Source organism: Nymphalis io, chromosome 15 (assembly GCF_905147045.1).
Source record: "Nymphalis io chromosome 15, ilAglIoxx1.1, whole genome shotgun sequence".
Lineage (NCBI taxonomy): Eukaryota > Metazoa > Arthropoda > Insecta > Lepidoptera > Nymphalidae > Nymphalis > Nymphalis io.
The window spans coordinates 6,685,145-6,699,380 of record NC_065902.1 but is presented as its reverse complement, the minus strand read 5'-3'; the positions used below and the strand labels follow the sequence as shown (position 1 = coordinate 6,699,380).

The 14,236-nt window shown below is 32.6% G+C and overlaps 1 protein-coding gene across 2 annotated transcripts in view; it reads right to left on the bottom strand.

Annotated features, from left to right (window-relative positions):
- The window catches only part of LOC126773733 (serine/arginine repetitive matrix protein 2), a 119,219-nt gene that overhangs the window by 70,455 nt on the left and 34,528 nt on the right, over positions 1–14,236 (bottom strand). Inside the window, exons 1-5 of one of the 2 annotated variants that reach the window (XM_050494841.1) lie at positions 5,912–6,078; positions 5,732–5,768; positions 5,341–5,510; positions 4,800–4,875; positions 3,518–3,705 (exon numbers count right to left, since the gene is read on the bottom strand). In XM_050494841.1, the coding sequence (XP_050350798.1) occupies positions 3,518–3,705; positions 4,800–4,875; positions 5,341–5,510; positions 5,732–5,768; positions 5,912–6,037 (597 nt within the window). In that variant the 5' untranslated portion in view covers positions 6,038–6,078. Of the gene's footprint in view, positions 1–3,517; positions 3,706–4,799; positions 4,876–5,340; positions 5,511–5,731; positions 5,769–5,911; positions 6,079–14,236 lie in introns of those variants that run through there. The other variant, XM_050494842.1, reaches the window with a different exon arrangement.

Genomic DNA, 14,236 nt, shown 5'->3' with positions numbered 1-14,236 from the left:
CGAGAATAAGTGCACTAAATGCGTTTGTATTTTGAATTATTAGAGATTTTACTTAAAACCACACTAATAAATCCAATAATAAGGCCATGAAAATACAATTCACTTATAAATACTACATTTAGCAATATTAATCGCGAGTTGCAATTAAAAAAAAATAACAACCGAATATTAATTTGCTTTTTTAAATATTCCCTTAAAATTGAATTTAAGGCTAAATCGTCGAAACCGCAGTTAGAAATATTTTTTATAAAATTATTTGAAGATAATAAAAATATTATCTTCAAGTGTGTTTGAGACTTTACTTATTCACAAATACTTTAATAATAATAATATATATATATATATATATATATATATATATATTTATAAGCAGAGATGCGCTTGCGCAAGGAATTGTATCTCCGAAGTAAGTAAGTATTTGTGAATAAGTAACAGATCTCAGCAAATAGAATTGCTTTTAGCACCATATATGTATTACAAGTCTTAAGCACACAAATTTAATTTTTTGAGTTATGGGTGAATGGCAATTATTTTGATATTTGATTTTGCCTAATTTAAAACATAATAATGAATAACCTATATCAATTTTTATAATACAAGAAATGTAATTAGCTGTACACGGAATGTCTTAGGCTAAAGATATTAAACTGAATTTATAAAAAGGCTTTATTTTATTACTTACATTTTAAAATTTATCCACAGAATATCTAAAAGTAGAGTAATTTTAAAACATATATTTAAAGTTCAACATTGCAACAGTTGCAACTCGTGGGCGCGGCGCCCGCGGCGGTCTATCTCCGAGCAAATTATAATTTCAAAATATCCCATCGATTTATGCGAACTCTCATCTGAATAAACGCTGCTCCATTTTACGATACGTGTGCATCCTACCTTTGAAAGTCGATCGAATAATCATTTCGAATAACTCTATAGAGATAAGTTAATTCAAATATTGTCCGATTAAATTTAATAGCAACATAACAATATAAAAGGAATAAATGTTTGTAGCATTAATTCAGTTCTAGTTTTTAACATATTTTTTTCGAGTTTTTTATTTCCCATTTAGGCGTCATTATGGTCCTATATTTGAAATTCGGTACGTCACCCTTATGTGCATTCCGAGGCATCTCAAAGAATTTATAGACACAATTACAAAATAACTGTTACTGATGTGTGCCATGTCTTGGATTGACTTTTTTCTCTTTCATTTGACAACAGGATTGCATATTATGCAGTCTAGAAAAGTCAATTGGGAAGCTTATCTGTACAGAACAATTCGCAACCTGAAATATATTTTTATCAAGTCAAATGTTCTAAATTTAAAAATGAAATATTCGTTTAATATTGTTTCGATTCCGTTATTTGTAATACGTTAAATTTCAAAATTAATGTCCGTTTTCATTGAGAATAATTGCAACGCAAAACAGTGGTATTCAATCTTAAAGGTTTTTTATTAAAAAAAAATTGGACCGAGCGGCGCCAGTTACCTTTAATTTTAAATGCCATTTAGATTGTATATTGGTTATACTTATTTTTCATATTGCAATTATTAAAATAAAACTTCATTTTTTTTTAGTCAGAGATGTGAGGATATCTTTATCAAATACTATCCTTAATTAAGTTTATCAATCACTATTACTAACTGTATTTATATTGTAAGTTACCAAATTCGTGGCATGTTGCGAGATTATATCAGTAATAACAGGTACGGGTTGGTATGCGGTCGCCCTTATCAGAGCAACAAGTTTGCCTTCAAAATGCTTCAGATGACCTCCGATAAGAGCAAGGAACTCACGAAACAGCTCGCAGCGAGAAGATTCAACGCTCGGAAAAAATATATTCACTTTTCTATCTTTTGCGCTTCCAAGGATGTGTACAAATATTGATTATTTTCATACAGGGGAAGTATTTCTTTTAAAACACAGTGTAAGTAGATTTATTTCCTATACTAGATGTGTGAATTCTAACTGACGATATTTTAACACTTGAAAAGTATATCAAGTTGCTTGAAAGAACTTTTTTTATTAGATTTATAAAAGCGTGTGTGTCACTTTCCTTGTCGGTATTTTAAATGGTTTATATGTACTATATGCGTACAGAAATGCACATATATCACGATTAAAACAACAAATCAAACTAACTATAGACAGTTGTGAAGCTAATCGATTTATTTCCATGACATTTCCATGTTAAGGTATTTATAACATTTGATGGCGATTGAGGCGGTAAATATAAATATCAAGTATATATATTTTTTTTTATTTGTGTGTCGAGATAAATTCTCATTTGTATTATTGGAGCAACGTGACGGAATAAGAATCACACTTTCTCTTAAAGACTAGAGGAGCTTTTGTTAAGAAGTCGGATATTTCCAGATTGTTATTTACATAATACAAATAAAAAATATATATAAACGATACTCATTCAACTTTCATAAAAACTAGTAACCTCATTAGAAGTTAGCAATTTTGGACAGGTTAAACAACTTTAGTATTTACATTTTATGATTATTATACACATCCGTCCATGAAATCGGACTAATATTATCAATGCAAAAGTAGCTCTGTGTATGTTTATTTCCTCATTACGACTTCAACTGATCGACATGAAATTTGATAAAACGCTAGCTAGTTCCTAGAACTGGATAACGATAGGAGAGGAAAACAACTCAAATCAAATGCCGGTAAGTGATTAAAAAAAATACAATTGATATATTTATTTTCATAGAAAACGAACGTATCAATTTAAGCCTAAATAATATGTATAACTATCAAGTGCATATTAATATGCAAAGCGTTTTATCACTTTAAGAGCTGGAATCCAGGGCGGGTGACGTCAGATCCACAATGCAGTTCCCAGACCTCCATTAGCGGTTACAAGATATCGTTCTCTGAATAGAATCGATCCTTGACACCCTATCAACATGTCTCTTAGATAAAACTACGAGTATGAGCGTTTGTTGCTTTCTTTGGTTAGCGTAACAAGTGGTTGAATTGGCAAAGCCGACGAAGAGTATAGTGTTTGAAAATAACCTAAATATCGTGGTGAAATTTGTAATCGACAAAATCGAGTTATAGAGTAAGTTTTCGAGTAATAAAGAAACGAAATGTGGTGTATACTAAAAATATATATAATTTAAGAAACCAATAAATAAATAAAAACAGAGATTTGTTAATAAAATAAATATATTTTCATATTATTGTATTAATATATACCAACGAAGCATCTAGTACTAAGTACATAGTACTTATAACTTTAAAAACATTTGTATGTTCAATGTATTATTCTAATGTGATATCTATTAAATATTATTGCCATCGACCCCTAAAAGGGCATTTTTCCTCTTGACTTCAGCCTTCTGACGCATTCCGACACGATATAACAAAACGTTTTTAGATCAAAAGTGAATTGCAAAACACTTTATTATTTTATCTCTATAACGCAATCATAAACTAAACCAAATTTACATTTGTTTTCTATTGCTGGTTACATTAGGGAAAATATTTAAAGCACTTACATCATGCGTAGTATCCCCTCGATGTATTCTTTCTTCGGTTTCACGCACGCGCTCTGTGACATTCCTGGTGAGCACGCGCCGATCCTTGCTCTCGCGCACCTTGCCATCGGGATTTGCGACGACACAAGATGTCACAAGAACTTTTGCACCGGCTGGAGCAATTGTACCCTCAGGTGCATCCTCCGGCGCTAATAAATGAATAATATTAATTAAATCCTTGAGCTTAAACATAATACCGTTGAGGTTCTGTTCAGAGCTAAAGTATTTATTTCCGAAGCGCTGGTAAATTGATTATTAATATAAGCAAGTGTAACTCTTCCATATTGCATAATGATTGGAATTATGTGTAACCATTTCCGGTACATAGCCTTCAAAATATACTGTTATATTATGTATTAATAAATCACATAGTCATATTATAATGAAGAAAGTTATGCTTCCTTGATTTTATGAATTTGCAAAAGATAATAATCAATATTATCTAATATTATTCATAAACATCTAATATTATATAAATATCGCAATACTAATATTTTAAATTCGAAAGTAACTCTGTTTGTCTGTCTGTTATGCTTTCACGACTAAGCCACTGAGCCGAATTTGATGACAATTAAAGAATCAAAGCGTGTCTTTCCGAGGCACAGGAATCCCATGACCTACGCCTGATAGAATCCGCAGCGTTCTAAGCTAGCCACTAGACCAAACGACAAAAGATAATAAATTGTAACCGCACAGAATAAAATCCTGGTGTTATTTATTTTTCTTAGAAATAGAAAAGTCGTGTCGGCTTATATTAAATACTTTTTTAAATAAGTCACGGTAATAAGGTACAAGGTTTTGTTGATGCTTTAATGCTTAAAAAAACAAAAGAAGAAATCTTACATTACACAAACAAAATGATAAAAAATATATATAATTAAATTAACTGCGGTTGCAACTTTGGAATTAGAGTTAGTAATTTCTATTAAAAGAAAGCTGATTTTAGAGAATTAAATGAACCGTCATAAAATACTTTTATAATCATCAAGTCATAATTAATATGAATATGGCTATTTTACGTAATATAATATTATATATTATTGCGTAAACAACAGTCGAACACGTAAGTGCGATTAAGACCTATATAATGGTGCAACCCAGCAGCGAAATAATTCCCGATGCGTAAAACGTCAGTCCGGCAACCTGATGTGAAGTTTGCCAAGCCCTTTTTAAGCAATTTAAACACTGCGACAACAACAAGTATATGGGAAAAGGGCAAACGAATGATGTCTTCTAAACTTACCTTTAACAGGTCTAACAACGTCATCACCTTCAGTGAGTTCATTTTCTTGCCCTTTCTGATCTTCTGGTACTCGATGCTGAAACGGGGAAACTCCGATAAATCGTTTTGTATGTTATTTTTAAGAATAAATGAGCAAATTATATGCACATCCTCAATCCCATCCCATCTTCCAAATCCCATTCAATCCATATATCAAAATCCTTTTTTTTTATAAAATCGGTAGGCGAATGTGCATATGGGCTGATATATGATGATAATTACCACCACCCATAGAAATAAGTGCTGTAAGAAACATTAACCATTCCTTATACCTTCAATGCGCAACCAACCTTGCGAAGTAAGATGTTAAGTCTCTTGTGCTTTGTAGTTACACTTGCTCACTCACACTTCAAACCGGAACACAACAATACTAAGTATTGCTGTTTGGCGGTATAATTTGTATTGATTTGATGGTATCTACCCAAACGGGTTGCACAAAGCCACCGACTACCACCAAGTTATCGCGAGCCTAAACGTCAGAGAAACTGAATTCTCTTTGCACCTCAGTTTGTTGAAAGTTAGTAGTATGCGTGTCTTCGTTGACAGAGGTAGAAATCTTTGGCCCGGAGTCAATGAGAATGCGTCCGTCCTCTAGCACCAACTCACGCTTCACCCGTGTCGCTATTTGCCGCGTGGTCGTCACCTCGCTCGTTTTACGAGTCACCCATTCCTCTGAAAATACAAGTAAAATATTAATATTAATAAACTTTTTTATTTTTAAAACCATATATTATGATACATATTCGTTTGATATTATAATAATTCGTTTGTTATTGTTGTTTTGTATGTTCTAAGTAAGTATTTATCAAAATTATAGCTATTTAACATTTCTGTATGTAACTTTTCAATTCATTCAATATTATTATTTATATTATGTTATAATAACATCTTACCTTCTTTGGTTGTGGCTATAGTTTCTCCCGGCTCGGCCTAGGAAAAAAACAAAGAATTAATATCTATGTAAGTACAATCCTTTAAAATCTCTGCTAATAAGCAAAAACAGTGTTAAATTTATGGAAATTAATTATATATTTTCCATAAATTTGATATTTGAAGGTAGCGCCATCTCTTACCGAGTAGTTAAAACTATTTATATCGAAGTCTTCATAGTCTGGTTGCTTAAAAGAAGTGTAATGTAAAAGTACTTGCGGCCGCCGCTTGATGGCGCCATGTTCACTTAACGTAAAAACTGTCACCATTAAAATACATAAAATTGAAAAACAAGTTTACTGTTAATATGCACTCACTATGAAAATATTCACAAATCGCTTATTGATCTTATAAAACACACACATTACTTATGAATTATATAAAGTAAACAATATGTTTATGAGAGTTACTAAACGTAAATGTAAATAGCTAATATATATTATACGTTAACATATTAAAAGTAAAACAGTTGGGATTCTTTAAAATAAGATAAGCACTGTGATTAATATTCGCGTGTTCAAACACCTAACCGATATTTAACTGACGGCGAACTAAAGGTAAGCTACAATACAATTAGCAAACCAGCGGATTAACATTTTCTTTTGGCAGTCTATTGTCAATAGGGCTACCACGATCAAACAATTATCAAGTACCTACCATATATTTGGCAATATAAATATAACATTTTTTTTAATTATTTTATGTAATTTTTTAATGTATAATATATGATAAGCAAGAATTAATTAATTCACTTAAGCGACATTTATAAGATACATAACGTATGTCTATCTATAAATGGTCGCATATCAAAATATATAAACACAAAATAAAAATACCGTTAGAGGGAATAGGCAGTGACTACACTGATGGACACATTTATCTATACTAATGTTATAAATTCAAATTTAACTCTGGCTGGCATATTATTCTGTAATCTATACTACCTTTGGGTAAACACCGAAGCGATCCTAAAAAAAATTAACATAAAGGTGGCGGAGGACTTACAAAGACAGTATGAAGATATTTTCGGTAAAAAAATTTGGCATGGACGTAGTTGCGGGGCACAGTATACATAAAAAAACACACATCGATATGTATTCCTAATCAATGTTTTATATCAACACAACAAATTAAATTAGAATAACGGTGGTAATTCCGTAGTCTATGGTTTATTTAACAAAAAGTTAAATTAAAAAAAATAAAATGATGCCAGCCCTAGTAACATATTGCAATACGTATTCCAACAGTAACGCAAAGCTTCCGGTGGGATCGCACGACTGTATTGAGCACTTCACTTAATATTAAACACCTTCGATCATAAGCCCATTTGACGACAACAAATTTACTGTAATAATATTTTAAAAAACAAGACACTATTAGAAAGTAATATCTAACTTTTGTTTTAAAATTTTCAAATAATTAGCTAATTAAGTACAGTATAAATATTGGTGACATTAATAAATAATATTATCATAGCAACTAAGCTCTATAACACGAACTAGTAGTTCCATTGATACACAATAATAATTGTTAAGCGAATCCCTCCGCGAGGGAATAAACGCCAACGATACTGAAAGTTATCCTATCTATGACGCGATTATGACACGTCTCACGACTTCACATAACACTCGAAACGTGGCCCACCAATTATGGAACATAGTATAGGAAGTAGAGAAATCTTTTGATTGGCAATGGAAGTCTACACTATGAGCGCTCATTTTGAAAGTAGATACAATAAACCTAAAATAAGCCTTCGTATTTTTTTTATTTTACATCACTTACTCATATGAAACATAAAAAATAAAATTAAAACATTCGAGCATCATAGTAATGTAATGTATGCAATATGTATTTAATATATAACAATAAAATATGATGTCCTCCTGGCCGCTTTCGGCTACGATCGCCATTCTCAAGATAGTTTAATCATCTGCGCAGGACATATGTATTATAGTACCCAAATGTGAACAAATTAACTGCACTCTCTATTCCTTTTCTCTCGTAAAACTGTTGTCGGTAAATTCGACAGAACCGGAAAAAGTTCAAGCGCAAGACCAACGGCTTTACGTGTTCTCTGAGGCACTGGAGTGTTAACACTGACAATTTCCAGGTCGATAAGAATATGTGAGAATTTCTCGACAAAAAAATAGCAAAAATGGGATTCGTCGTCAAATTCAGGTCAGAGCTATTGCGGTCTTATTAGCTAGCCGTTACTACCACCACCAACGAAGCAGTGAAAATAATAATATAGAGTATATTAAGTTACATCATTTTTGTGTGTAAGGGCAATGTACGATTGGCATTTCAGCATATTTTTGTATATACTTAAAGGACAAACGAGCAGATAGTCTACTAGACGGTAAGTGGTCACCGTCGCTCATTGACACCTGCAGTATACAGGCTGATACGTTCCCGGCCTTAAAGGAACCTGTATATCCCTGAATACCGCGCTCCAGGAATACCTCAGGAGGAAGATCATTCCACAACCTGCATGGGCGTGGACAGGATGATCTTGAGGCACGTTCATTAGTGGGATGCCAAGCATCCACGTGGTGTAAATCAAATTTACTCCAGCGGCTAAGGGTGTGATGGTGGAAATTTGACGATGACCATGTCGAACAATTGCTCGTATTATATTAACCAGGTTTTATTATTATAAAAAAAGAAAAAATAACGTAATAACAGAAGTCTAAATAATTTGACAGATTTCGAATGTCACGGAGATGATGAGAGATCTATCTGACATTACACACGTGTCACTGGCCGCGCCCTTGTGATGATCACCGCAGCGCAACGCGAGGCCGATGCATTGTGATGCAGTCAGCACGCATTGTTCATTGAATTAGGTCACGGTCTAAAAGATAAACTTATAACAATATAGGAAACGTTTGTGTATACATATTTTTTTGTTATCCTTGCACACGGCAAACTAACTTTGATTCGTTAATCTAGAAATGCTATTCGTCGAGATCGTTACTCTATGCATCAAATTACCCTTGAAGTGATTACAATACAAATGTTTATAAAATGCGCTACGAATAAAAAAGAGGGTGCAACTCAATATACGTGACAGAAATGAAAGAACAGAAACGTTACGTTGCGAAACGCGACAAGAGAAGATATATATCAGAAATGTCATTCAATAAAATTTCTTAACTAATGTCCAGCTATTGAGAGAATGTGACCCCAGTGGAAACAGGCGTAACCACCCACCCAGTGGCAAACGTACATCTTGTGATCACGTGATCAATCACGTGATCGAATAGAAGATTTACGTTAGATTTGCCGAAGAATTTACGATTTAGAAATTCTTATCATTCATTTGCCGTACTAATGAATATAATTTAAAACATATATAATTATATCAACTATATTGCGCTAAATTGTTTTTTTTTTCAAATCCATACATTTAGCAAGTTTATATGAAATTTTTTTTTATTTGTATTGAATAATTTCATTACCAACTGACGAACGCCAGGAACGCATTCTCTCAGATACCGGACTTTAAATATTGTTCAATATACTTACTACACGCCCATTATTCAATAGCATAACGTTAAAATATAAATCAGATAACTTTACAGACTATATTAAAACGAAACTGAATGTTATCTCTACCTGTACGATTACGTCCGTTCATTTAGTAAACGGGGTACGGTATTGACGCAAGACGATCGTGCATTAATTAATAAGTACTTTATTGTTACCATCAGCCTTCAACCCCAGTGATCGCCTGTGGCTACAGAAATCAATATCAGAGACGTATGGTGACCATGTAAAAACCGGATAAAATCCTATAATTTCTATCAATAAGTATATTTTATTAAAAATAACTTTGATTATAACTTGTTCAATGTACCTAATACTGATACATATTTTTTTTCACGGTTAAATCTTCCAACCATCCCTGGCGATAAACGGGAAATGAATTCTTAGCCTTAAATGTCCTACAGCTGGACTAAGGTTTTCTGTTTAAGAGAAAGGATTGAAGCTTATTAGCTTGTAGCCACTACTTCACAAAGAGTTGGTAGATATACATATTTTAGATGCCCCTTTCATATGTCGTTATCATGCTTTTCTTCACGCCGAACATAAAATAAATATTAGCAGGTGAAAGCTCAGCGGTACTTGCCCGAATTCATGTCCGCGTGCATCGCTGTCGATCCATGAGTTCTAACTACTGAGTCATCTTGGTCGTTTAATGCAAATGTAACCTTTTAAACACTTTAATGGAAAACTTGAAGGCAAACAAGTCCCTGACATTGCCAACGCTCGACAGATGATGACGGAGATAATAAACCTCTTGTCATGTGTCTTATATTTTTTATACATGATGAAATGCACAAAAATCATACAACTTTTTCCAGATATAAGTATGTCCGTTCGAAAACATGGTAATCCTAAACTCATGACTTTGAAACAATGAACTTTAGGTTTGAGATTACATACAATCGACCACAGTTAAGAATTATAAATAACATCAAGGTATTCGTTTTAACTGATTGAATAGGTTTTTAAAAAAAATATAATTAAACTACCACATTCCAAATAAGTTGCGATAAATTTAATATGATAGCCTGTTTCACTAGAATAACGCCTTAATTTTTTTTTCTATCATGACAAACTTATATAATACATGTCATATAAATTATTATTTAAATTGCTATACAATTTTATCGATGAGTAAATATTTAATTAATATTTCATCGAAATTAATTTATCAAAACATGAATAAAACAGTAGCAACTGTAGAAAAGTGTTAAGAATTCATGAGAAATATCTTATTTAAAAAGGTCACGCCATATTTGGAACTGAATGATTACCAAAAACAGTAAACGTAAGACGCACCTTGACTGTGACACGAAAGGTTAAAACATGAATTCATCAGAGCATTCATATTTTTTTAGGAAGGCATACGAGCAAATTGGCTCGGTATGATAACTGTTCGGTCAGAAATAAGAATCACTCCCTTCAAAATGTTATATCCCTCGAGCCTGTAATTGCACTGGCCTTACACTTTAAACACAATTAAATATGAAATACAGGAATATAAAGTATTGCTGTGTGGCGGTAGAAGCACCTGTGTCTTGTGTTGTGTTTTATACATACGGACTAGCTTCAGCCCTTACCACTAGTAAAAAAAGAAATAATTATAAATTACTAGCTACCCGTCTGGACTCCGCGCGGGCAGAATAAGGATCTACAAAATACGTTTATAATGTAATACATATCTCTACTGGATTACGCGGCGCACGCCAGAAAAGCTCCCAGCATGTTTTTTTTCGACAACAATTACCCTCATATTTTAGGCAATAAAAACCCTAATTAATTATACACCTAAACCTTCCTCATGATAGACAGACGACAGGCTATAATATGTAATGATTAACATAAATTAAAAAAAATCTTATCCTTTAATTCCTATAGGTTTTTATTTCTATTCTATATATATTTATGTGGTTCAGGAAGACCATTAAGCGTTTATGATTATAAAATGTATACGGGACATTTAAAATTGTTCTTGAAGTAATAATAATGTTCTCCAGTTCTCCGCCACGGCGGCCAATCTCAAGAGAGATTAGCCAACTACGCAGGAGATATTATAGTACACAAGTGTGTGCGCAAACACAGGTGCACTCTCTATCCCCTAACTTACATAATCAGGAAAGAGTTCAGGCGCAGGACCAACGGCTTTACGTGCTTTCCGAGGCATGGGAGTGTACACACTTCCAACTTCCAGACTCCGGGCTGATACTGAGAATTTTATGACAGAAAAACCCAATAACTTTTTATAAGCCCGACCTCGGACTTGAACCCAGGACCTCCGGGTCTGCGGCCTTACATCAAGCCACTAGACCAACGAGACAGTCTTGAAGTAAATAGCTAACTTAAAAAAACTAAAGCTACCTTAACAACCAAATAGAGTGTATTAGAATGAGAAAACGTGATTGTAAGCAAGAAGTTAGAGAGAAACAACTAACTAACTAACTCTGCTAGGTTAAAAGCGAGAGTAGAAAATTGGCCCAATGACCTAAGCGTTGACCCTTGCCGCAAGGCCGTTAACTTGTCGACGAGAGTGACATAATATATATATATATATATTACTTAACGAACGCATTAAGCATTTTAAAATGACTTATTACCAAGTTTCGAATTTTTTTGTTTATTGAACAGTTAAAATACCTTTTATTGAAAAAAAATACTGAATTTTCATGTTGTATCGGGATAGATTGTTCTAATGTAATAATTAATTTTTATTACTTAATAATAAATAAAACATTCATTTTTCATATTCATTCATTACATTAATATATAAAATTTGCAATATTTTCTATGTAAAAGGAAAAGGTTATTATGATAATTATCCTCTTAAGATTTTGGCCACAGAGGCCAATCTCAAGGTAGATTAACCAGCTACACAGGACATATTATAATGCTCAAGTGTGCGCAATCACAAGTGCACTCTCTTTTCCCTCACTCTCATAATATAGAACGGAAATCTGACACGTCTGCTAAGACTAGGCGCAGGACCAACGGCTTTACGTACTTTCCGAGGCATAGGAATGTACACATTTTCATCTTCCAGACTCGGGCTGCTACTGAGATTCTTCGATAGATAAACTATAAAAAATAAGTTTTTATTGGCCCCGACCTGTGGTTTAGAATCCAGGACCCCGGGATCTGCAGCCTTATATCTAGTCACTACACCAACGAGGCAGTCAAAGATTATTATATAATACTCACAAACATAAAAGCATAAAAAATACTCCATTATCGATATACATCGTTTTAAAAACTGCAACTATAAATCATAATCGCATCGCAATTACATCGCATTTACAGTAGATAGTAATTATAAATAGGTACGTGTTTGAAATTTATCCTCATAGCCTTAAATAGTAACTAAGTGGTCACGTCCTGTTGCTAACATTACAGAATGAGGATCTGTTAAAAATATAAAATAGAAAAGAAATACTTTATATTGATACATAATGTTTCTTTTATAAGACGCCCAGACCATTAAGTATTAATACATTTGAATACATTATTTTATTTTTTTATGTAAATATTTAAATTCTTGTATGAAAAGTTAAAATAGTCTAAGACGAAGAATCAATTCCATAAGATTTATTTTTTGATTTCACAGACTTTATAAAAACTAAAAAGTTTGACGTTTTTTTTCTATAAAACTCCATACATGTGGTAGTTCGTGAGTTTATTGAATACCCGTTGTCCACTACACACGAACAATGCACCTCGTGTTATTGTCTTCATAAATGGTTCGTTACGCGACCAATATCGTAGCTTGCTTTGTTCTACGTAACCATTGATCGGCTAAACTGATAACTCATATTGACGTACATACATTATAGTTAAGCGTGACTGCATTGATGCGTTTATTCCTTTTTTTGATCAAACAAAGAATGTTTTATTTTTAGACCTCGCTGCGGTACGAAGTCTAGATGTATTTTTTATATTCGATGAGTTTACTATGATAAAAATAAACTCAATTTTAGAATATTATATACGGCCTGTATATGTAGATCGTAGGTATCTCAAAAATGATAAGAAATACGAAACATATAACGTAACTTAATATGTTACGTTAACACAACTAGATGAACAATACAAATGACTCACTCATATATACTATTATCATATAAAGGGAAGTAAATAAGTTCAAATATTGAATATTATACGTATCGTAATACAATGAGGGATAAAACATCCTGTTGTAGGGACCAAATTTAGACAACTTCAATATACTAAATTTATATATTTTAACAAAAGTCCTTAATTAAACGAGACATGTAGTGGTATTTTTTGAAAAAAAATCGCAATAAATTACCCAAGAAAGGAGACTGGAGTTACATGGTTTTTCCGGAAAAATGCACTTAATAAATGCCACAAGGAAAAACTCGGTTCATTTAATTTCTATTTTGCTTATACTGCTTTTAAAACGGTTTGAATTTACGTAGTTAAAATAATATATCTACATAAGCAAAATATATACCTAGGCGTGTCCTTATACTCATGTTAAGATAAGATTTATGCATATTTTCTGTTTAACTCATTGTTTTGACGACATCTTACGATTAGCCGCAACGCATTACAGACCCAGCTTGGCCCGTTAACCTTGTTCGTGACTATTTACTTTGTTTATTTACAACAATGATTCAGAATTTTTATGATTATATACTAAAGATAAATACTTCTTGGAATTAAGTATTATTTCAGCTAATTTCTAAATTATTTGATTATATTTATCCATTTTGTTTTGTTGACATTGATACAAAACATATCGCAATAGTTACTTTATACTTTGTTATTCGCCACAAAGACTAAAACGAAATTACAAAACATGGATGCAACCTAATTATGAGTAGTAACATACAACTTTGGCGACCATATCGCTACATAGCGATATATTCCAAGCAACCAACGGCGTAAAAAATTACTCATAGGAT